The sequence below is a fragment of the Thermoascus crustaceus genome (assembly GCF_041956765.1).
Source record: "Thermoascus crustaceus strain CBS 181.67 unplaced genomic scaffold VTN00scaffold_7, whole genome shotgun sequence".
NCBI classification, from domain to species: Eukaryota; Fungi; Ascomycota; class Eurotiomycetes; order Eurotiales; family Thermoascaceae; genus Thermoascus; species Thermoascus crustaceus.
In genome coordinates this window covers 621,023-645,483 of record NW_027192533.1, presented here as the reverse complement: position 1 = coordinate 645,483, position 24,461 = coordinate 621,023, and the positions used below count along the sequence as shown (strand labels likewise).

The window sequence follows — 24,461 nt, the reverse complement described above, 5'->3', positions numbered from 1 at the left end:
TGGCAAACATTTTCATTTGTATACCGACTTTGGATATTTACCTAGGCTTGGAGAGGTTTTCTGCTGGAGCATAGCATAGCATGGGTACCTGTGTGAAATATTGTACAGTATATATGTGAAAGCTGGATTTGAACCATCAAAATTAAATAGATTTTCATTACCCTGTAGCCCAATTCAAGGTTTGCATGCCTGAAGGAGTGTTCAGTTTTGGAAGAAGTTTGTCGTTGTCCGTCTAAGACCCTCTCCGCAAAGATGATTCGCGAAAAATGCCACCTGCACCACCAATACGGTCAACACCCTCGCGCCAAGCACCGTGCAATCCACTTCTCAGAACAGACCCCGGACACCTGCATATAGAACACAAGACAGAACACTTTAAATTAATCACATGCCATGCAATAATAGGGCAAATCCCATGCTTGGTTCCCTGCGAACAAAAAACAAATATGGCTGAAAATAAGAATGCAGCCCCGCGGCCGCAGCTCACCGCCGTCGCGGAGAAGACGCTGCAGGCGACGAGATGCAAGCCCGGCAGTGGCACGCTGACTTACTGCCCCACGATGGACCTCATTGCGCTGGCCGCGGAGGATGATCAGCTGCATGTCTTCCGGCTGAATGGGCAGCGGGTGTTTGGGGGGTCGTTTGGTGGGGATCCGTATCTCGATGAGGATGCGAAGGAGAAAGGGGAGCTGAGGGGGTTGAGGTGGAAGAATAATGGTATGTTTTTTTTATCTTGTCTGCGAAAATCTCTTTTCTTTATCTGTGGGATTGTTTATTTGTTGAATTTTAAATGCTTTTTTTTTGACTTTCTTACCCTCCTGTTTTGGACCTTCGGTTTACTACTTGGCCACTTCTTTCTAACCCCCCCATCCAGGCCACCTTCTCGCGGTCGCCTGCGGAGATGGCACCATCCGCCTCATCAGTTCCTACAGTGGCAAGACTGTCCACCACTACCTGGCCGGTCCGCAGGAGGGCGATGCAGCATCCAGCTGCCAAGAAGCAAAGCAGCCCGCAAAGATTACCTGCCTGGGATGGGGCCTCAACTTCACCGAGAGCAAAGCTGCGCAGCGTAATCTACAGAATGCAGGCGGTCAGATCTCCATTGAGGATCTGTTGACGCCGGACATGCATCCGTCCAAGGCGGCTGCGTTCCTCAAGGCGGATTTGCCGCGGGAGCTGGCGCTGTTGGATATCGAGAGCTCGTTGCCGAAGCTGAGTACGCTGCCTGGGACGGGGGGCGAGTAAGCGATTTTCCCTATGTCGATTATATCCCCTGATATGGGGTGGGGAACGTTCCCTAACGGCTTTTACAGTGATGATCTGTTTAGCTCCCGAGCGTCGATTGACGCCATCTTCCACTCGAATAACAAAAACAACAGCGACACTGTGGATGTGCTTGTCGTAGGATTTGACGATGGCACGATCCACCTCCGCATCTTCGACTGTTTCGAGATCGGCTCTCTTCAGGTTGGAGGCTCCGTTGGGGGCTCGGGCTCTTGTACGGCTCTCCGTCACGCCTCAGACCCCATGAGCTCGACACATGCCTTGTTGGTGACAGCGCCATCATCGGAAGAGTCGCAGAAATCCCTATCACTATTGACTCTCGATCTACGATTTATCACCAAGTCAGGAATCTACCTGTCGCTTCTTGCGGCTAAGACGACTCAGCTGCAGAACCTCCTGAGGTACATCAACCAGGTGCAGCGGCAGATCCAGCTCGAGTGGAAGAACGCGCAAGATCTGCCGGGGAGGTACATGCGGAGTATCAATGAAGATTTGCAGGAGAAGTGTCATTGTGATTTTGTGACTGCGGCGTTTCATCTGGCGGTTACGGGGCACTGTTTCGAGCCGTTGAAGGAATTCCTTATTGATATTGTTGGAGAGAGGGTATGTAGTTATTCCTTCTCCTTGGTATTGGCTCTTATCGGGTACTGATTTTTACATGAACAGGGCCATAAGCGTTGGGAGAAAGCGGTCTCGACTGGTTACGAGAACGTCCGTAGACTGACCCATGAATGCCTCCTTCCAGCCTTGGAGAGGGCTGAAGTAATCCTCAGCCGGCTGATGGGACTGTCCAAATTCCATAAGCTCAGCGGCGTGCTGGGCCTGGAGACGCAGGATCTCAAGGCGATTGTTGACACAGCGGACTGCCTCCATCTTCTTGGACATATGGTCCTGATATATACGAACCAGGAGTTGACCCAGTTCCTCGCTTTCTCCAAGTGGCTCCGCCACGAGATCGACATCCAGAGCGCGGAGCCCATGTCGCAGACACTGGAAGAGCTGATGGAGAAAACCGACATGATCGATCACCCCCAGACACTGAAGTATATCCGGGGCCCTCTGACGAACAGCGCTCTGCAGGATTTTATCCAACCGCTTCCGGGAATAGGCATGAGGCCTCAGCCCTCCTCCTCCCCTGAGAAATGGTGGCCAAGCGGCGAGGATAGCTCGTTCTTCGAGACGTACAAGAAGATGCTGAGGCAGCAGCGCGAGAAACAAAAACAACAGGCATATGGAAGTGATGAGATCGGACCGCTTGATATGCCGAAGCTGAATGATTTCGTGGCCCGTATGGGGCGGCAGTGTGATAAGGTGTTTGGACAGATTGCCCTGACGCACCGAAGGGGGATCCTACATCGGAGTCCCCTTGTTCTTCACAAGGATTGCGATGAGGGTGTTAATGATATCACGATGCGTTATGAGGTATGTTTGTGCGATTCAGCTTTTATTGCTTACGCTGACAGGCCGTCCAGGATGCCGAGGAAGAGAAATTCTGTGCCGTCTACATCGCGACGAAGTCTCTGAAATCAAAACATACTTGTATGTTATAGGATCTTCCATCTGCAATGGCTTCATACTGACTATGTCCGACAGTCTACATCTACCGTGTCGCCCTCGACACTGTCAATGGCGTGAGCTCGACGCGGAGCACCTCGATCGCAACCCTCAGCTTGCGGGAGGGAGAGATACGCCAAGTGCAATTCGTTGAAGATGACACCGTCATGCTCCTATGGGCAGATGGAGGTATGTGACCCTATCTCCCACTTTACTCTATGTATGAATACTAACCTCAATCGCAGCGGGCTCCTCCTACCTTCTCAACTTGCCCTTCAGATCACCGGCAGCCCATGCCTCCGACGACACTCCTGCTGCCTTCGTGCCAACCTATTTTGATATAGACCCTACGTCTACCTCTTCCACTCCGCAGCCGGATACGCCCGTAACCAGCCTCGACATCTCAGACGACTCCATCTACGCCAGCCTCGTGAAACACGCCTTCCCGGCGTCTGGACCCAAGGCGAAACCCGTCCGGATGGATGTCAACGGACGCAAGGGGCGGAGGGCTATCTGTGTGCTATACGGGGACGGGTCGAGATACGATGTTCTGGACATAGACGGTGCGGTTGAAGAGGAAGAAGAGGAGGAGGGAGAAGAGGGAGAAGGTGAGCAGGAGGACCATCACACCATGTTGTCTGAATTATAGAAAAAAAAAATGGATGGCGTAAGAAGGGAAGAAATGTCTTATGGGATAGGAGTCTCGTCTGCATGATTTTCTGCATAGACTTTACGGATGCATGGCTATATCTGTCTACGTGATGTTATAGCATGATTGGAAGGATTAGAACTGATAAAATCGTGCACGTACTGCACCTTGATAAATTTTATATTACTACCAGAAAGAAAAATGTGTATATATATATATATATATGATCAGGCCCCCAACGGATCAGACGGCCCAAATAAATAATAAAACCAACCCCGCGCCCTGACCCAGCCAAGAAAACAAAAAGATCAGACCCCATAGGTCAGGAACCGGTCCATGCTTCCGCTTCTAAAGCGTTCGACCGTAGTTCCATACATTTGTGTTTTTTTTTCCTTCCTGTGTGTGTTGGGGTTGGCTGGGACGCGGTGCCAGACCCGCCCGTCGCCCCGGTCGCAGGAAGGGCAGGCGGTGGACACTGCAAGGAGGAAAATCAAAACAAAGAGAAGGAGGGGGAATGTTTTGGAGGGCGGGGGGAGACGGGACGGGTCAGGGCGATGACGGGAAGGGGAGTCTGGTGGAACTGGAGGGGGTGATGGGATGGAGGAGAAGGGGAGAGATCAAACAGGACTCTACTGTGTACCTAATATTAAAACAATCTAATAAGAAAGGTTTAGAGTGTTATATGCAGGGGGGTGGCGAGGATGCATGACTTTTGCTCTGGCATCCGGGGCTCACGTGCCGTGCGGGCGGCGGGCACTCTCTCTCTGTCTACAGCACAGGCAGACGCCGCCGGGCGCAGCACACCGCAGCCAGAGCGGCCTACCGTCCCCTACGAACGACGCCCTCACCACTCACGGCCTGTCCTCGACTTCCCCCCGACCTCTCCAGACCTCTCCAGCTCTCCCCTGCGACTCTTCTCCTCCCCTCTCCTGTAATATTATCGCCTCTGTCGTGCTTCGGGACCTCCTCTCTTTCCTTCTTCCCGTCGCCTGCTCCTCCCCCCCCCCCCAAGGGCAGCTTTTTTTCTCTTTTTTTTCTTTCCCCGGAACGACCTGGCGCACGCCTCGTCACTATCCACAACCACCGTCCTTTCCACATACCACTCCTACCGTCGGCCTGGAAAAATATTCCCCGGTCCACAACCACACTCTTTTTCGTCGTGGACACGCTTCTGGCCTGGTCTCGATCTGCTCAGTTTCCCTCGACTGGAGCTTCCGCTTGTCTTTGCCCTGCCTGCCTCTTACACCCGGTTTGTTTTCGCATAAGGCAACATGGACGTCACCCAGGTGTTGGCGGGCACCTTGTCGCCAGGTACATCACATCACCACCCTAACCACATGCACCCACCAAAACTCCCCCTTGCCCGCTGCTCCTGCGGCTCTCTCGCCCTCAAAATAAGAAAGTCTCAAACTGACATGATTTTCTTTGTGCTCTGCAGATGCGGCGACGCGTCAGAATGCGGAACAGCAGCTGCTTCATGCGGCAGAGGTGGACTTTGTACGTAACTCGCTTTTCTTCACTTTCCCCCTCCAAAATCACCCCTCCCCTTCCCTGGTCCGTGTCCTGCAATAACCAAGTCTGGTGATGACTAACCTCGGCCCTTTCGTTTTTTTTTGTCGATAGGCCGCCTATCTTACAACTCTTGCTCAAGAGCTGGCGAATGAAAGCTCTGCGCCACATATCCGAACCGCCGCTGGTCTTGCTCTGAAGAACGCGTTCACCTTCCGAGATGTCGCCAGACTGCGCGAGGTGCAGGCACGATGGATACAGCAGATTCCCACACCGGTCAAGGACCAGGTTAAGGAGCTGGCGCTTAAGACATTGGGCTCGCCCGACAGCCGGGCTGGTCAGTCTGCAGCCCAGTTCATCGTCTCCATAGCCGCCATCGAGCTGCCCCAGAACCAGTGGCCTCAGTTGATGAGCACCCTCGTTCAGAATGTCGGACAGGGCTCGGAGCATCTGAAGCAGGCTTCTCTGACCACCATCGGCTTCATCTGTGAATCCGATGACCCCGACCTGCGGGACAGCTTGTCCGCGCACTCCAACGCCATCCTGACCGCCGTCGTCCAGGGTGCCCGGCGCGAGGAGACTAACGCGGATGTCCGCTTTGCTGCCATCAAGGCGCTTAGTGACGCCGTTGACTTTGTGCGGTCCAACATGGAGAACGAGGGCGAGCGGAATTACATCATGCAGGTCGTCTGCGAAGCGACACAGGCCGAGGACCCTCGGATACAGGCCGGAGCATTTGGCTGCCTTAACCGTATCATGGGCTCCTATTACGACAAGATGCGCTTCTACATGGAGAAGGCGCTGTTCGGTCTTACTATCCAGGGCATGAAGAACGAAGAGGAGGATGTCGCCAAGCTCGCCATTGAGTTTTGGTGCACCGTCTGTGAGGAGGAGATTGCTATTGAAGATGATAATGCAGCCGTATGTTCACCCGGAAGATGTGTTTTTTTAATTATTTTTTAGAATTCTTTTCCTGACTCCAGACTGCAGGCACAAGCGGAGGGCTCCACTGAAATCCGCCCGTTCTTCAACTTCGCGCGCATCGCGTGCAGAGAGGTTGTTCCAGTTCTCCTCCATGTTATGACCAAGCAGGATGAGGATGCTGGCGATGACGAGTACAATGTCTCCCGCGCTGCCTACCAGGCTCTGCAGCTGTACTCCCAGTGTGTTCAGGGCGATATCATCCAGCCCGTTCTGACTTTCGTGGAAGCAAACATCCGCAACCAGGACTGGCACTACCGGGATGCCGCCGTGGCATCCTTTGGTGCCATCATGGATGGGCCGGATGTCAAGGTGCTCGAGCCTCTTGTCAAGCAGGCTCTGCCTGTCCTCGTGGACATGATGGGTGACCCCGAGGTCCCCGTCAAGGACTCCGCTGCTTACGCTCTGGGCCGCATCTGTGACTTCTGCTCCGAGGCAATCGACCCTGAAGCGCAGCTGCCAGCTCTCATCTCGTGCCTCTTCAACGGCCTTGCCGCCACCCCCAAGATCGCCAGTTCCTGCTGCTGGGCGTTGATGAACCTTGCTGATCGATTCGCCGGCGAGGGAGGTGCTCAGACGAACCCTCTGTCGAAGCACTTCGAGGACAGTGTCAAGTCGCTGCTTGTTGTCACTGAGAGGTGAGTTTGGAGGCGGTTGTTCCACGCGAAATGTTGTTACTGACTCTGAACAGACCCGATGCCGACAACCAGCTTCGCACCGCCGCCTACGAGGTCCTGAATGCATTCGTTACGAATGCTGCAAACGACAGCCTTCCCATGGTTGCCACGCTGTCCGACGTTATCATTCAGCGTCTCACGCAGACTGTGTCTATGCAGCAGCAGGTTGTCAGTGTGGAGGACCGCATCACCCTTGAGGAGATGCAAACTAGCTTGACTAGCGTGCTATTGGTGTGTATATCATCTTCGCCATTTACACGGACTTGCTGCTGACCTGTTCCCAGGCTATTGTTCAGCGTCTTGAGGCGGATATTAAGCCGCAGGCAGACCGTATTATGGAGGTCCTGTTGCAGGTCCTGTCTACCGTGCCTCCCAAGTCGAGCGTACCGGATACCGTGTTCGCTACGGTCGGTGCTGTTGCCAGCGCTCTGGAGGAAGAGTTCACCAAGTATATGGAGCCATTCACTCCGTTCCTGTACAATGCTCTGGGCAACCAGGAGGAGCCTGGTCTCTGCGCTATGGCGATTGGCCTCGTCAGCGACATCGTACGGTCGTTGAACGAAAAGGCTCAGCCGTACTGCGACACCTTCATGAACTATTTGCTGAACAACCTGAGGGTAAGAAGCTTCTGACATGATGTTAAGATATGATCGGTATGCTAATTATTGTTACAGAGCACGGCCCTCAGCAACCAGCTCAAGCCTTCGATCCTCGAGACGTTCGGTGACATTGCTCAGGCCATTGGAACACACTTCGACACTTACCTGTCGGTGGTCGCACAGGTGCTCCACCAGGCCTCGAGCGTAACTGCAAGCCCTGACGTGTCTTTTGACATGCTCGACTACATTGTCTCTCTCCGTGAAGGCATCATGGATGCTTGGGGAGGTATCCTCCTTGCCTACAAGGGAACGCCGCAGGGTAAGTAATATCCCTTCGATGCGGTACCACGACAAACAGCTCACAATGGTATAGTCACCCAGTTGCAGCCCTACGTGGAATCGATCTTCAACCTCCTTCACCTTATCTCCCAAGACCCAAGCCGGAGCGAAGGACTGATGAGAGCATCAATGGGTGTCATTGGGTAGGTCCATTATTCCGTGATGGTATATTTTACCAGACTTGATTGGCTAACTGCACCCAGTGACCTTGCTGAGGCTTTCCCCAATGGCGAGTTTGCTGCTTACTTCCGGCAAGACTGGGTTACCTCTCTGGTTAGGGAAACGAGGACGAACAGGGAGTACAGTTCGCGCACCATCGATACCGCCCGTTGGACTCGAGAGCAGGTCAAGCGCCAGATCAACCTGGCGACTGCAGCTGCCATGTCGTAAAAGTATGTCGCTTAGCATACTCCCTAGCCACAGAGATCTCGTCCAGAGACATATCTGTTGGCGCCCCCTTGCAGCAAACCACAATTGATCGTGTGGTGAGGGAAGTAGCGTCGTGACTGGGACGTTCGTTTTCACAACTGAGTGATCTTCACACCATGTGGGAATATATGAAACGTCCAGTCACGTCCGTCAACCCTATCGCAGAACACCCCACTCGCCCGCATACCGTTCAAGCATTGCATATCGGCACCAAAAGAATCAGCCCCCCTGCACTTGCCCCGCACGATCAATCCCCCTTCGAGATAAGCACTGCGCACCACCGATCTACCTCCCTCTTCTCCCTTTCCCCTGCCTCATCCTGGCAAGCATCGTCTGGACGCCCCCTTCCTTCACTTTGATTTCCGCCCCCCCTTATTTGACCTCCATGTTTCCGAATGAATGCTGTCGTCGATGCTTGTCGCTGGTTTCTTTTTTCATTATCTAAATCGTCTTACCTGTTTTTAATTAGACAAAGACCCCGGTTTAAATACCATTGCCCTTAAAGTCATGTATGCCCAAGACGTCATGTAACCCTCATGAGGGAAGAATCATCGCAACGAAATGAATCTTGTTTCCTTTTCCCATAACGTTTAGCACGGAAGATGGAGAGGCGGAGTCGGAGCGTTGTAAAGAAGAGATACGCGTATGATGAGACGGCACGGTCTAGTACGCTATGATTTTTGAGATTTAGAAGAGACATCGCAGGGCGTTGGCGCGGGTGCAGCCCAGGTGGCTGGCTAGATCCGGTCGGCTGGTCTCGTGTCGTGTCTCCGTCTTAGGCGTTAAAATGCGAAGTTTCCGGTCTTTTAACTGATAGTGCTCTCCGGGTCGTAGTTCATGCTGCTTCGATTAGATGGCAGGTAAGTTGTTAAGGGTGCTCTATCTATAGTGAGTGTTGTCAGATTATGGAGGTATCTCGGATTGGCATTTCTGGTCTGAGATTATGAATGAGATAGGAAGGGTTGAGGTTGCTTCGAGATCTCGCTCACGATTCGTCTTTCTACGGAGCTATCGAACCTTTTGCGGTTGGACGGAAAGCGTGGTGCTATCCTTATCGACACGTGACCATCAAGATAAGGGCTTCGGCTGTCGAAACCCTAAGCGGGCCCACCGACCACCAGGAAAAAGCTAATCCTCACCGTCTTTTGATCCTCTTTTTTCTTGCACGACAAGCAGCTGTTCGACGTCCCGCCATCCCAGCATCCATTGAGGTATGTATCTCTCATGCTTCTTCTTCTTCTTCCTATCTCTTCAGCCCTCCAGCTAGCCTGAGGGAAGCAATCATCCTCGTTTGAGATATGGACCAGCGGTAGATGTTTCCCAGGGGTTCGGTCGCGACCGAGGATGATACGCTTCTCTCCTTGCGGCACGGGCTTAAGAACCCTTCAATGTCAAGGGCACTCTTTGCGCTCGAAAAGGCTACTGGTGGCTGACTTCTTGACCTCTGTCCCTCAATTGACCACCACGCTGGTGGTGGTTGATTTTTTGAGGGAATGGGGACAAAAATATTTTAGATACCTCATTTCTATTATTTATCAAACGATTTGAGAATCTCAATTCGACAACACCGCCAAAATGGTCCGCACCTCCGTCCTCAACGATGCGCTTAACGCCATCAACAACGCCGAGAAGGCCGGTCGCCGCCAGGTCCTGATCAGACCTAGCTCCAAGGTCATTGTCAAGTTCCTCACTGTCATGCAGAAGCACGGTATGTTGCGCCTTCCGTTACCTTAGTGTCGGCGCAGGAGAGGGGTGTCCAGGAATCATCAGTCAAGATCTCCGTCATTATAGACAAAAAAAATTCGGGTTGATAACTAGGCGGCGCTTTCGATTTTTACCCCACTCCACGACGTCTGCCTTTTGAGTACCCGAGATATTAATGACATCTTTTATGATGCGGAGATCTTACAAGTTTCCTGGACACCCCTTGCTCTGTGCTAGGTAGCTTTTAAATCTTCGCCACATCACTGACTTTCTTTTTAGGCTACATTGGCGAGTTCGAGGAGGTTGACGACCACCGCTCTGGCAAGATCGTCATCCAGCTCAACGGACGGTGAGTTTCCAAAAGCTTCCATTTGGTTCAACTTGCAATTGCTGACGACCGGAACAGCCTGAATAAGTGCGGTGTCATCAACCCCCGCTACAACGTCCAGCTCCGTGAGCTCGAGAAGTGGGTCGTCCAGCTGCTGCCCTCTCGTCAGTTCGGCTTCGTCGTCCTGACCACCTCTGCCGGCATCATGGACCACGAGGAGGCCAGACGCAAGCACGTCGCTGGCAAGATCCTTGGCTTCTTCTACTAGATTCCCCTGCCAGGAATCCTCTGGTTAAAACAACTGAAAAAATAACAAAAAGCGTCAATATGTGTCGGGATTGAATGATAATGGTCATGAAACAAAAGAGCGGGTTACGAGCTTGTATGATGGCGTCTTGGCGAAACGGATGAGTATATTCCCCGGCGAATTACGCCCTAGATAGCTTGAAGAGTCATTTACTCGTTCATATTTCATAGCCAATATCATCTGTCTCGAACAATTCATATATACCCAGGTAGTTTTTTTCTCTGGATCAGTCGTAAACTGTGGCCTTATCCCGTGTCGAAGGCGGACCGAGGCTTGTTGTTCACCGCCTGCGGGATCTGCGACCCTTTATCCAGACGGAAGTCTTCCCCGCAACTCGTATCTCTTTCTATAAGTCCAAATGATAATAACGCAGGCTTGGTTGGATTGACCTCGTAATCAAGTTCCAGAGGCATCCTCAAGCTTACTCTATCTATGATAATGCCTCTAGATACAATATACCTGACCCGCCACGGTGTAGGTACCTATCCTTCATCCTTTCCTCTACTCCAAACTTATGTACCTCTCTCGACTAACATGTTCCCAGCACCGTCTCAACTGGACAATCGACCTCAAAACCGGCCGCTATCACTCCCAGTTCCCCACCCCGACAGGCAACCCGGCCGACCCGATCCTGACCTCCCACGGCGTGCGCCAGTCGCACGAGCTCGCCGCGCACCTGGTCAGTGACGGGTTCGAGCCGAAGCCGTGGAGGGTGTACTGTAGTCCGTTTTATCGGTGTTTGCAGACGATCCGGCCGGCTGTGGAGGCGTTGAAGAAGAGGAAGAAGGAGAAGAAGGGGAAGGGAGAGTGTGGTGATGATGGGGTTGATTTGGATGTGAGGGTTGAGCGTGGGTTGGGGTGAGTATTATCTATCTGTACATCTTATTTCCTTCTGTTTGACCATCGGGGCATGCGATCAGATGTGAACAAACGACACTGACTATACTGTTTCTACCAGAGAATGGTTCGGCCCAACCACCTTCTTCGACCACCCCTCCCCCTCCCCGCCCTCAACCCTCCGCTCCCACTTCCCCACCATCCTCCACCCCGCCCCCGAATCCCACTACACGCCGCACCTCATCCCCTCCACCCGCGGCGAGACCATCGCGCAACTGCACGACCGCGTCGCGACCACCCTGCAGGCCATCATCGCCGACGTGGACGCCGAGATCGATGCCTTCGAAGCCTCACTGCCCCCTGGATCCCCAGAAAGGACAAGCAGCAAGGCGATCCTGATTTGCTCGCATGCGGCGCCGCTCATCGCGATGGGGAGGGCCCTGACGGGGAATATGCCGGAGGATTCAGGGGTGGAGGATTTTAAGGTGTTCACGGCGGGGTTGAGTACTTTCGTCAGGCGGGGGAGGCCGACAAGGTCTTCTTCTTCGTCCTGTATATCTGATCGCATCCCTGCGGGGGAAGGTGACAAATCTGGACGTCTAGCGCCAGGAACGAAAATCGTCCGTCCAGATACGTCCGTACCGGATTGGAGAGGTGGAAAGGGAGTTGGTGGCGGATGGGATTGCGTCGTCAATGGGGATTGTAGCTTCTTGAGCGGTGGAGCGGAGAGGGGGTGGTGAGTACTGTCCATCCACATTACCTTCTTATCGTTGAGCCGTCATGTTTCTGGCCTTTCTATGATAAACTACTGGGGCTAACAAGGAACTTGTATAGGCACTTCAACGGCGAAGAATCGTTCGATACGGGTCCCATGGCTCCGCCGACTGCGACTCCCAAGTCGAGTGAGGAGTCGTCGATTGGGACAAAGTTATGAATGTATTCTCACATACAGATGCATCAGTACATAATATACATACTGTGTATATATGCCTTTTAGTTTATAATACCGTTCTAAAGATCTTCGTTATCTGGGCATGGGGGATAGCATGTTGTGAAGTCTCAATACCACCAATGTTCATACTGGCTCTTGTGTTGAGAGTCTGGGGAGGCTTCGAATAGTAAAGCTAATAGAAGATTCGAGCCCTGCTGTCCAAAGACGAGTTATGAACACGAACCGCTCCAACGGTCTTCACAACCCTTTCCGTTATGGTTTCCAAAGTGACGTCTACGAGGTGCTTTGGAGGCCAGCTACTACTGTCTGAAAGGAAGTACATACTACTTAGCACGCAGCAGCACGTCATTTGCCATTACCTTGAGCACAAGCAATGGATTTTCGGTCTCAAGTGATTCCTTGAACGTTTCTGACTGTATCTAACTTCGACCCCGTGGGGAGCGACGGTCCCTTGGCGCCAAATCTGCTTAGCCAGCAGCCCGAAGCCCTGGACCACCACCCGGCGAAAAAGTCGGCCCGGTGGCAATCCTACCGCCCAGACTCTTGACAACGAGCATCACCAAGCAAACATTCACGAGACCTTCAATCCCATCTATCCCTCGCCGCCATTTTATCTAACCTACATACACCGCACCCAGCCAGCGGGGTGCACCAGTTAGCCCAACATGGGTGGCGACCTCAACCTCAAGAAATCATGGCACCCCTCGCTGATCCGGAACCAAGAGCGCGTCTGGGCCGAGGAGAAGCGCGCCCTCGAGGAGCGCAAGCGGATCGAGCAGCTCCGCCGTGAGCGCGATGAGGAGCGCCAGATTCAGGAACTCGAACGCCTCCAGGAGGCCGCGGGGAAAAAACCCCGGCAGCAGCGCGTCGAATGGATGTACCAGGCACCCTCGGCCCCCGGGCAGCAGACCTCGGAGGAGATGGAGAGTTATCTCCTGGGCAAGAGACGCATCGATTCGATCCTGCTGAAGAAGGATAGCGAGGAGAATAAGAGGCTCGAGAAGGGCGTCGATCTGGTCGCGCTGAATGGGGCCCAGCAGCAGAATAGCGTCGACGCCGCGAGGGATACGATGAATAAGATCCGGGCGGATCCGTTGCTCGAGGTGAAGAAGAGGGAGCAGGCCGCGTATGAAGCTATGGTGAAGGAGTCGATGCGGAGGAGTCGGGTTGAGAAACGGGTCAAGGAGCGGGAGGAGGATAGGGACAGGCATAAACATAAGCGGAGGAGGGAGGACGATGACGATCGTGACCATCATCGTCATCACCATCGGCATAATCACCGGTCGCACAGGCACAGGTCAGATTCTCCGTCTTCTCCGGAGCGTTCGCGACGCAGCAGGAGGGATGATCGTGACGATCGAGATGGTCGGGACTATGATCGGGATCACCACGGCTCCAGCAGGCGCGAGGAAGACTGCGATCGTGATCGAAACCGTGATCGTGACGACCGATACAGACGTCGACGGGACGAAGATCGCAGACGGTCGCGCTCGCCGGTTTCTGCTTCTCCGGAGGAGAGGCGCCGGGACGGTGAACGGCGTAGCAGGAGAGACGACGACATCGACGACTATCGTGACAGACGTCGTGATCGTGATCGTGACCGCGACCGCGAGAACGGAACCTCCTACCGTGACTATGATCGGAAGGATGATTCTCGAAATCGCGACCGCGATCGAAGATCCTCATACCATGACCGTGACCGTGAAGGTGACTCGAGACGAGACTCCTACCGGAAAGATACCACCAACAACACCAAAGCCCTACCTCCTCCTAACGGAGTTCCCTCCACCTCCGACAACAAAAAGAACCTGGACGAAGAACGCCTCCGCCGCCTCGCAGAGATGCAATCCGCGGCCGACGAGCTCGAGCAGAAGCGGCGCCAGCGCGTTGCCGATATCACCGCCGCCGAGGACCGCGAGCGCGCCGAGGAGGATCGGAACCGGTCCGAGCGCGGACGGTTCGTGTCGCAGCTGCATCGGAAGCTGCAGGAGGATAGTCTCGACGAAAGGTTAAGACGGAGTCGCGGCGGGCTGGCGAAGTTGGAGGAGGATTAGATTAACTTTCTTTTCTTTCCTCGGAGTTTGGTGCGGATGAAGATGAAGATGAAGATGGGAAAATGAATTTACCTACGTATGCAGTGGGGAGAGAAGTTCCGACTTCTAGGACGGGAATAGGCAGGTTTTTTTTATCTACTTCGATGATGAATATTTGATTCCCAGGTTGCTGTTGTATGGGCATGATGGGGTTCTCTTTTTCTGATTGACTGGATGAGAGCACAATTTGTATCACACGCATGTCGAAGCAATCCTTACTCGATGTGCAGGCTGGCCCTGTACTGCATAGTTTAACCAATCAATTGGGTCCTTGTGACGGTATTGTTCTCATCCGTAACTCAAGGTAGACAGGATAAACCCTGGGTTCTAGGTGTATGCTGTACATGCTACCTTAATAGTATGTGTACAGGACAAAGTACAAGTCTGCCGCTGCTGACCACTTCTTTTATTAGTTTGTGTACGTTTGTAACCTGACATTATTCATAAGGAAAAAACATGGGTAGAGCTGTACAGAAGCTGTCTCGGGGAGGGGAAGCAACGTAGGGGATCTTCCAATTGTGCAACGGTTCATTCAATGCCACAGTATGGACCTTCTCGACAAAAAAGAAGACCGCAGTCAGAAAATACAAGTGCTATCCCGAACAAACATGGACCTTCACCGCTCAACTCCATCTCTAGGGGGTATCGTGGTATTATTGCTGTTCTGCATTATTCAGTTCAGGCGAGCCTACACGCGGGGATTCATGCGGAGATGGTCCCCCTGCTGGCTCGTCCGGGTTGGCTGCTCCGGTAGCTTCTTCCACAGCTGCTTCGGCGGCTTCCTCCGCCTGGCGTCTTCTGCGGATTTCTTCTTCAGCTCTCGCCCGCTCCGCAGCGGCCTGAACTGCGTTCCTCGCTTCAACATGTCTCTCTCCGACACCGGGAACCAGGCTGGCAAAGAATAGTGCCAAGGACCGCTCCAGTCTCCTCAGGTTCTGCTGTAGCCCTGTGCGGCGTTGATCCGGTCCACCTGCGGCAACTTGAGCGTGCTCTGCAGCTTCAGGCGGCAGATTCGCCCCGACCCCACCACGAGGAACTGGTTGGATCTCATCCGCGCCGATGTGGACGAGGCCTTCGAGATGTCGTTGCACTGGGGCGATCACCATCCTCTGAAACTGCCGCGGAAGGCCAGTTTCGGAGAGAAGCGAGATCAGCACTGCCAATGAGACAAAGATAACCCTCGACCAGGTACCAGATTCGCTGAACAAATAGCAGAAGAAGTATAGCCGGATGAACAGCCATATCCGTCTCAGGTTTCGAGCAAAAGCGGCTTGGCGGTTATTTTCCAACCGTCGATGGTTAAGCAGCACTTGTCGGACAGCATTGTCCATCATAACTGCGCCAGGGTTCAGTGCTCCTTGGGCCTGGTCTTGCCGCAAAGCTGGCCCTGACGCTTGCGCCTGCTGGGACCGGAGTACAGCCATGGACGACTGAATCGCTGCAGCTCCGCTAGGAGATGCTATCAACGCTTCATGCCCGGCTGGGGACGAAAGCAGATAGATCGGAGCATGAGCTGCGTCCGGGGTGGTCACCGGATTTGCGGCATCGTCTTGACGGTTAGCGGGAGATCTGGCCTGCGAGACACGAAGCTGATCCGCGCGGACGTAGAGGTTCAAAGCGCGAGCGAGCAATGCTTCTATACGACCGTCCCGAGGAGCGAGCGGGTTAATAGATTGATGATCTAGCAGTCTATATAGCTCATTTCTGATGTGAGCTATACTATCGAGAGGAGGGGCGACACCTCGATTGAGCTGGCTTTCACCATAGCTAATATTGTTCTGCAGCTGGAGGAGTCTCAGCTGCCTGTTCTCGACCTCCTCAGTGCCTCCGGTTCCAGTTGTGTGAACGTCCGTAACGTCCGTAGTCTGATCAGCGTTGAGATTGATCCCCGCTGAACCCTCTGAAACTGTGGAATCCGCCATGGGAAGGGTTGATGAGGAGGTATTTCTCGATGTAGGCTGGTGTGCAAGGCTGGACGGTGTTTGCGGCGCCGATGATGTAAACGGCGAAGTAAAATGTTGAAATGTAGGTAGATTGGGAAGCTGATAGGAGCGACCAGAGGAGACAGTTGCGTCTGAGCCCTGTCGCTGCGGCTGCCCTCTAGTTTGCTCCTGTTGTTCGATCTGGCGGCGAAGAGCTTCAATGTTGCGTCTCAAAGCGACTTCAATCTCCGACTCACTTGGTCCTGGAGAAGGACGAGAGGCAAGGCCTCTGAGTCGGAGTTGCTGATTTGGCTGCACATAGCCGCGGAGATAGCGACTTGGGTCTGTCTGCCCGGCGGGGGTATCTTGAACCGGGGTGCTAGAACCGGCAGGAGCGCTCGCAGTGCCGGACGGGGTCGGGGCTGGGGGGAGGACGAGATGCATCGAATGGACAGGATCCTGGAGTCGACCGTTCAGCATCCTATCTCCAAAGATGGAGGACCAACTCGTGGAATTTGGGGAATGCGGGGACACTCACGTCAGGTGGCTCAAGTATGTTCTGCAGCATGGCGCTGTCGTTCACAAGAGGCTTCCCCCGATAAATCAACCTCTGCTTGTCTGATGAAGGCCTGCTTGGTATGGACTGTGAGATTCGCGCCTTGAGTTCCGCCACCGTAGTTGTAAGAGGGAGGTCATTGAAGGTGAGGCGATTGGGGGCGTCGAGGGAGGGGGAGAGGACATGGAGAACCATCGTTCGCGGCGCTTGACCTGAGTCTGCCGTTGAGGCATTCTCAGAAGCTACACTGCTCGAAGCCATGCTGGTAGACGTTGGTAGGTAGATTGTCTGAGGATCAGATGCCTTGCTTCAATCAAGAGCTCATAGTTGGGTGCGGCACGCGACAAGACGTGCGTCAGGATGGAGAGATGCCGTGGGCTCCCAACGCCAGAGAGTAGGTGTGAAAAAGAGAAAAGGACGATTATTCAGGATATGTGACAGTCCTGGTTCCTTTTGGACACGGAGATAGCTGAAATACCTGCAGTTAGTCCTGGGGATGGCGGCGCAAGCCACGCTCCGTGTTAAGGTGGATGTGTCCTTTCGGAACCTGGCAGCCGTCTGTCATCTAAGTTGCGGGGAGCGTCCTGCAAACCCGACCACAAAGCGCGTCTCACAAGCAGCAACCAGCCAGCACTGAGGCCGTCAGTTCATCCGCCATCTTCAGGGAAAACTCCATCAAGTTCGATGTTGACGTCGCTCAGGCTGGCCGGAAGATCGAAATGCCGGCGGCCGGCGATCTGCCGGGCGGTGACGTGCACCGCCGTCCCCTCACATCATGCGAGCACCGTGGGATACTTTCTCCGCCTCCCTCGACGGCCTTCCCCTCCCCTTATCTACTCTTCCAGGGATTGTGGACGTTGATGGAGTAAAGCCGGAATAATGGCCATGCGCCTGACCGGCCGTTCTGCGCTCTTCCGCAGAAACGTCCTCACTGGTGGCCCCGAGAGAGCTCTGCTACTGCAGTCTCCGCTGTACCGAACAAACTACTTCACCAGCAGTTACAAGCAGTTCTCGTCATCTAGGTCCTGGAGGACGGGTGAAAAAAAGGAAAGCAGCAACCAGAGCGGAAAGAAGGAGGAATCTTTCGGGTCCAGGTTGAGGTCCGCTCTGAAGAACACCAAGGTGGAGTGGCGTCCGATCCCCGTCGGGGTCGGCATAGCTCTTCTGGGGCTTCTGCAGTTCTACAGAACACAGAGAGCCGAGACGGAGCGTCTAGAGCGAGAATCGAAGGAGGCCGGCTATGAAGATGGCATACCGCCGCCTCGCAAGAGGATCAGGCCCAGCGGGCCGTGGCAGGTTCAGATCATGTCTACGCTGCCGCTGAAGGCCATGTCGCGGCTCTGGGGACGGTTCAATGAGCTGGAGCTCCCCTACGCTCTTCGGGTTCCCGGTTTCAAGCTCTACTCCTGGATATTCGGGGTCAACCTTGACGAGGTTTCGGAACCGGACCTGCACAACTACCCGAATCTGGCCTCGTTCTTCTACCGCAGGCTCAAACCGGGTGTCCGACCAATTGACCCCGATCCCCGCGCTCTCGTGTCACCAGCAGACGGTCGGATCCTCCAATTCGGCCTGGTTGAAAGGGGAGAGGTCGAGCAGGTCAAGGGCATGACCTACAGTCTGGAGGCACTACTGGGCCGAGCAACCCCGTCTCACGCAGACACCACCAAGAAATTCTCCGACCACGAGGGTGAAACTGCACCAAGGGATGCGGAGACCATGGCGGCCGACGAGGAATTCGCCAGGATCAACGGGATATCCTACACCTTACCGACGCTCCTGTCCGGAGACGCCGGATCAGAGGCCAAAAAGGAAACGTCGCTCGATGCTTCCACGTCCTCAAGGCTAGGCTCAGAGGCCAAAGTCCGGGCTGACCTCGCCCTGGGTGACGGCTCCGCATGGTACTCTCCCCAAAAGGCCAACCACGCGCTCTACTACGTCGTCATCTACCTCGCACCGGGAGACTACCACCGCTTCCACTCCCCGGTGCCCTGGGTCGTCGAGAGCCGCCGCCACTTCGCCGGTGAGCTCTACTCCGTCTCCCCCTACCTCCAGCGCACCCTCCCCGGTCTATTCACTCTGAACGAGCGCGTTGTCCTCCTGGGCCGCTGGCGCTGGGGCTTCTTCAGCTTTACGCCCGTGGGAGCGACCAACGTCGGCTCGATCAAAATCAACTTCGACTCCGAGCTCCGCACCAACAGTCTGACGACCGACACGGCTGCGGACCGCGCCGCCGCATTGGCCGCCAAGCGTGGTGAGCCATACTCGGGCTTCGCGGAGGCGACATACCGCCAGGCCAGCAAGACGCTGGCGGGCCACCCGCTTCAACGCGGTGAGGAGATGGGCGGGTTCCAGCTGGGATCGTCCATCGTGCTCGTGTTCGAGGCCCCCATGGGCACACGCAAGAGCTTCGACGACGGCTGGGGCAGCGGTGAGCGCGAAGGGGGATGGAACTGGACCATCGAGAAGGGCCAACGTGTCAAGGTTGGTGAGAAGTTGGGCTTCGTGCATAGATGAAAAGAGAGAAAACCATATAGACGGTTTGTTTCATTTTTTGACTACCTAGTTTTCTTTTATTTATTTTTCATCTTTTTTTTGCCATGGATTGGCGACGTGGAATGATTTATGTTCAACACATTTGGCACGCCAAGGAAAGACAAAAGCATATCATCCTATCTTCCTATCTGTTCAATGTAAATAGCTAGATAAGTACTTATTTCTTTTTTTGCTTAGCCTTGGCTTCTGACGAGAAAGAAAAACAAAAGCATCAACTGTACTATAGCGGACTTGTTCATGGCCTGTCGTCCGGTTCTTTTTTTCTCTTGTTCTTTTCAGCTATGTAAATACTTCACATGATACCCGTTTCCCCGCTTCATTGGAAGAGGATAGCTGCGAGAAAGTACGAGAGTGCATATTCGTGGGACCTAAAATCCCCGATGCAGAACCCTGGATAGGATATCTGATGCGAAGCTGTGTTACGCAGGTCATATGTATCGGGACTAGTTATGCATACTGTGTACATGCGCAGACGGAGAGGGAGCCAGTAAGGATTTCCCATTCCGGTGATCCCGACAACCCCAGACTGGCATCTTTCCCCAGCTGCAGGCGACATACGTGCGAAGCCCGCCAGTCATGGCAGGGAAGGAACTCGTCGGCGGAAGAGCCCGATGCCGTCCTCCCGTGCTCGGGAACCTCGGCGAGTCTTGGCGTTGCACGGGCCGCTGTGCCGCCTGTCGCCAAGACCGGCCTGCTTCCTCCGATGCCCGATGGACCGGGTCCACGATGCAGCGATGCACCGGTTGGAACATTCTACCCTCGTCTCCAGACTGCACGATCTGGGCTGGGCTGGGGGACAGCCCCGACTTGCATTGTTTCGCTTGCAGAACTCGTGGGTCTGCGCTCTGCAGGCAGACCCTTATCAGCGCGGCCAGTTTGGCCGTTTCCGCCGAGATGCCAAGGCTCCCGCCAAGTCTCGCTCCACGGATTTTCACAGTCCAGTCAACATTAAATCGACGGTGACGGAGTGGCTGCTGGAGAGAGGCCAATTGCATGTTCTCTTAGCGGACATGGTTCAATTATTGCAAGTTTGCCCTGGCGGCTTGGCCTGCTCCTCCGCCTATCCGGATGTTATCTTGCTTGGAGTCTCCACTGCCGCTGGCCATGGTATCATCCACCATCAGCCTCAGGTCCTTGGCGGTGATCAGGTATTTGTACAGAGAGACGTGGGTCGCAGAACATGTGCCCAGTTACCGAATAGCGATTCGACCATAATAGCGATCAGGTTCCCTGTCGTAAGACCAAGACTTCACCGAAGTTTTCTTTCATTATGCTCCACCCTGGGGCTTATAAGGCGTGCCCTCTCCCCGCGCGTCCAGAATATTCGCTATTCCAAAAGTCTCTTCTCCCAAGTGTTTCGTCCATCGAACAGCAGTTGGTGCTACTCGGTTTTTATCTGCCTCTGTAGTTGCCTGCCATGGGGAAGAAACCCGATCCCGGCCGGGAAAAGCCGGACTACAGCCCTCTATCACAGCCTGCTCACTGTCTCCCATATGATGTTGTTCTCAGTGAACTGTCCACCAAGGTGGATTATGGTCTGACGACTGAGGAAGCCACCCGCCGACTCCAGGAGTATGGCCTCAACCAGCTGGATGAGGGTGAAGGAGTCTCAGTTATCAAGATTCTGATCCGCCAAGTGGCGAACGCAATGATGCTAGTTAAGCGGCCCATAACCCGCCCCCTTTTGTCCCCCTAGTATTCAATGGAACTCTGTTAGTCTGATCCAATTCTGTGTTCGCCTTTGTAGGTCTTGATTCTAGCTATGGCAGTCAGCTTTGGTATCCAATCGTGGATCGAAGGCGGTGTTATCGCAGCCGTAATCATTCTTAATATCATCGTCGGTTTTTTCCAGGAATATGCAGCCGAGAAGACCATGGATTCTCTTCGCTCGCTCAGTTCCCCCACGGGAACCGTATCGCGAGACGGCACAACCTCAGTAATCCCGTCAACGGACATTGTGCCTGGTGACATGGTTGAGCTCAAGACTGGAGACACGGTTCCTGCAGACATCAGGTTCGTCGCGTTGGACCAACTAGGCGTGAAATAGAATGTGCTAACTTAGGGGAAAGATTGGTCGAAGCAGTCAATTTCGAAACCGATGAAGCTCTCCTGACTGGCGAGTCCCTTCCGGTTCAGAAAGACTGTGACGCTACATTCAAGGAGGATGTTGGCCCTGGAGATCGGCTGAACATTGCCTACAGCTCAAGTACCGTCACTAGGGGTCGCGCTCGTGGCGTAGTTGTCGCTACAGGCATGAAGACCGAGATTGGATCCATTGCTGCCGCTCTCCGTGCCAGCGATTCCAAACGTCGGCCTGTCAAGCGCGGCCCCAATGGAGAGACCAGGAAGCGTTGGTACGTTCAGGCTTGGACGCTCACTGGAACCGATGCCGTTGGCCGTTTTCTTGGTGTGAACGTCGGGACTCCACTGCAGAGGAAGCTCTCCAAGTTGGCTATTCTGCTCTTCGGTGTTGCCGTCCTGTTTGCCATCATCGTCATGGCCGCGAACTTCTTCAGTAACAACAACGAGGTTATCCTGTACGCTGTTGGTACCGGCTTGAGTATGATTCCGGCTTGTCTTGTCGTGGTGTTGACCATCACGATGGCCGTTGGTACCAAGCGAATGGTCGAGAGGAATGTGATTGTCCGCAAGCTGGACTCATTGGAAGCGCTCGGTGCTGTGACGAACATCTGCTCAGACAAAACAGGAACCCTCACGCAGGGAAAGATGGTTACCAAAAAGGCATGGATTCCTTCCCGTGGTACATATTCTGTCGGAACGTCCAACGAGCCATTTAACCCCACCGTTGGCGATCTCAGCTTCTCCACATCTCCCCCTGTCGATATGGATGAGAACGACGGTGAGGTCACTTCTTTCGAGGACCTGCTGAATGGCAATGCAGCGCTCGAAGACTTCCTCGACGTTGCAGCCATGGCCAACCTCGCACACGTTTACAAGTCCGACGACGGTGAATGGCACGCCCGGGGCGAGCCTACTGAGATTGCTATCCAGGTGTTTGCCTCTCGTTTCAACTGGAACCGGGACCGCTGGACGAAAGGTGAAGGTGCCATCTGGCATCAGAAGGCGGAATTTCCCTTCGACTCCGATGTCAAGAAGATGTCGGTCATCTTCACGAAGATCACCCAGCAAGAGGAACGATCAATGGTCTTCACCAAGGGTGCTGTCGAGCGTATCATTGATGCTTGCACGTCGGTTGTCTGGGAACAGGGTTCGGATCCTGTGCCACTGACTGAGGACCATCGCCGCGAGATCTTGAAGAACATGGAGGGACTTGCCAAACTGGGACTTCGAGTTCTCGCGCTGGCAAACAAGCCGTACATCTCCGATAATGTTCTACTTGAAGACTCTGACCTCAACCGCGAGGACGTCGAGAAGGATCTCTGCTTCCTGGGACTCGTCGGTCTATATGATCCACCCCGTCCAGAGACCGCAGGCGCCATCGAGTCGTGCTATCGTGCCGGTATCACCGTTCACATGGTCACAGGTGACCACCCTGGAACCGCCAGGGCCATTGCCCAACAGGTCGGAATTATTCCAGCTCATATCAACAGCCTGTCTGCCGACGTCGCGGAAGCCATGGTTATGACTGCCAGCCAGTTTGACAAGCTCACGGACGATGAGATTGACGCCTTACCAACCCTGCCCCTGGTCATCGCTCGTTGCGCTCCTAAGACCAAGGTCCGCATGATCGAAGCTCTCCACCGACGAGGACGCTTTGCTGCCATGACCGGTGACGGTGTCAACGACTCTCCATCGCTGAAGCGCGCCGATGTGGGTATTGCCATGGGTCAGGCCGGTTCCGACGTCGCCAAGGATGCCGCCGACATCGTTCTGACGGATGACAACTTTGCGTCCATTCTCAATGCGGTCGAAGAAGGTCGTCGGATTTTTGACAACATCCAAAAGTTTGTCCTCCATCTCCTGGCTGAAAACATAGCCCAGGCTTGCACGCTTCTTATCGGTCTGGCGTTCAAGGACAAGGATGGCCAATCTGTTTTCCCACTCGCTCCCGTTGAAATTCTTTGGATCATCATGATCACGTCCGGTATGCCAGACATGGGTCTTGGAATGGAAATAGCTGCACCGGACATCATGGATCGTCCCCCACAAAGTGTACGAATATGCCAATCCCTTCCCTCTAGAATGAAACAAATATGCTAACCCGCTGCGCAGAAACAAGGTATCTTCACCTGGGAGATTATCATCGATATCCTCGTTTACGGCATCTGGACAGCAGCGCTCTGTCTCGCGTCCTTCTCGCTGGTGATGTGGGGCTTTGGCGACGGTAACCTCGGTCGAGGCTGCAACAGAAACTACACGCTAGAGTGTGACTTGGTGTTCCGCGCACGAGCAACGACCTTCGTCTGTCTCACTTGGTTCGCTCTCTTCCTGGCCTGGGAGATGGTCAATATGCGCCGCTCCTTCTTCCGCATGCAGCCCAAGTCGAAGAAGTACTTCACCCAGTGGATGCACGATGTCTGGCGCAACCAGTTCCTGTTCTGGGCGATCATGGCGGGTTTCATCACCATCTTCCCGATCCTGTATATTCCGGTCATCAATCACGTTGTGTTCAAGCACACGGGTATCTCGTGGGAGTGGGGTATTGTCTTCGTCGAAGCGACACTGTTCTTTGCTGGCGTGGAGGCATGGAAGTGGGCCAAGCGTATTTTCTTCCGCCGCCAGAAGAGAGCGGAGCTGAAGATGAGCGTCGAGGCACACAATGGCGTGCATGCCTGACAATATGGTCGGTGCTTCTGGCCTTCAACAAACAACCAGCCATGGTTCCAGGTGTCTGTCCGATCAGAAGGCACCTCCGGCAAGAGATCACAACAGATATGGATTATCTGCCCAGAGATGTCGGATAGTACGACAGCAGGTAAGTGTAAAAGGGCAAGATGGATGCCGTTATATACCTTGCTTGAGTCCATTTTGCACCTTTTGGGGGAAGTGTGCGTGTTCCCACAAGTATTTGGTGTGCTGCCATGCCAATCTTTTGCAGCACTGATATCTCATTTTGGTAGCGAGATCTGTGTGGATATAGAGGTAATAGTAGTTAGTGGTAGATATAGACATAGAACAAACAGAAAAGCAGAAACATTCAAGGTGCGGAAGAGCTTTCAAGAAGTGGTTTTTCAAGTTAGCCCGTCTCAAACTTCCGTTCACA

The 24,461-nt window shown here is 54.0% G+C and overlaps 7 protein-coding genes across 7 annotated transcripts; 6 read left to right on the top strand and 1 right to left on the bottom strand.

Annotated features, from left to right (window-relative positions):
- Positions 1-446: 446 nt before the first annotated feature.
- VTN00DRAFT_9248 (uncharacterized protein) lies at positions 447-7,982 on the top strand (the record flags this gene model as incomplete). The annotated part of the gene is made up of 15 exons (XM_069436187.1): positions 447-717; positions 875-1,241; positions 1,314-1,887; positions 1,951-2,706; positions 2,748-2,823; positions 2,878-3,027; positions 3,084-3,446; positions 4,926-4,984; positions 5,111-5,917; positions 5,987-6,615; positions 6,669-6,885; positions 6,939-7,271; positions 7,329-7,572; positions 7,627-7,735; positions 7,796-7,982. The coding sequence occupies 15 exons, from the start codon at positions 447-449 to the stop codon at positions 7,980-7,982; spliced, it is 5,142 nt and encodes a 1,713-aa protein (XP_069284833.1).
- Positions 7,983-9,596: 1,614 nt separating this feature from the next.
- VTN00DRAFT_9247 (40S ribosomal protein uS8) lies at positions 9,597-10,321 on the top strand (the record flags this gene model as incomplete). The annotated part of the gene is made up of 3 exons (XM_069436186.1): positions 9,597-9,729; positions 10,005-10,074; positions 10,132-10,321. 3 exons carry the CDS (start codon positions 9,597-9,599, stop codon positions 10,319-10,321), a joined length of 393 nt encoding a protein of 130 aa, XP_069284832.1.
- A 553-nt stretch (positions 10,322-10,874) lies between these two features.
- Positions 10,875-12,131, top strand: VTN00DRAFT_9246 (uncharacterized protein; the record flags this gene model as incomplete). Its single annotated transcript, XM_069436185.1, has 3 exons — positions 10,875-11,218; positions 11,319-11,933; positions 12,032-12,131. 3 exons carry the CDS (start codon positions 10,875-10,877, stop codon positions 12,129-12,131), a joined length of 1,059 nt encoding a protein of 352 aa, XP_069284831.1.
- Positions 12,132-12,814: 683 nt separating this feature from the next.
- VTN00DRAFT_9245 (uncharacterized protein) lies at positions 12,815-14,203 on the top strand (the record flags this gene model as incomplete). The annotated part of the gene is made up of 1 exon (XM_069436184.1): positions 12,815-14,203. One exon carries the CDS (start codon positions 12,815-12,817, stop codon positions 14,201-14,203), a length of 1,389 nt encoding a protein of 462 aa, XP_069284830.1.
- A 692-nt stretch (positions 14,204-14,895) lies between these two features.
- VTN00DRAFT_9244 (uncharacterized protein) lies at positions 14,896-16,981 on the bottom strand (the record flags this gene model as incomplete). The annotated part of the gene is made up of 2 exons (XM_069436183.1): positions 14,896-16,623; positions 16,703-16,981. 2 exons carry the CDS (start codon positions 16,979-16,981, stop codon positions 14,896-14,898), a joined length of 2,007 nt encoding a protein of 668 aa, XP_069284829.1.
- A 618-nt stretch (positions 16,982-17,599) lies between these two features.
- VTN00DRAFT_9243 (uncharacterized protein) lies at positions 17,600-19,237 on the top strand (the record flags this gene model as incomplete). Its single annotated transcript, XM_069436182.1, has 1 exon — positions 17,600-19,237. One exon carries the CDS (start codon positions 17,600-17,602, stop codon positions 19,235-19,237), a length of 1,638 nt encoding a protein of 545 aa, XP_069284828.1.
- Positions 19,238-20,693: 1,456 nt separating this feature from the next.
- Positions 20,694-24,034, top strand: VTN00DRAFT_9242 (uncharacterized protein; the record flags this gene model as incomplete). Its single annotated transcript, XM_069436181.1, has 4 exons — positions 20,694-20,912; positions 21,024-21,289; positions 21,346-23,410; positions 23,471-24,034. The coding sequence occupies 4 exons, from the start codon at positions 20,694-20,696 to the stop codon at positions 24,032-24,034; spliced, it is 3,114 nt and encodes a 1,037-aa protein (XP_069284827.1).
- Positions 24,035-24,461: the final 427 nt, after the last annotated feature.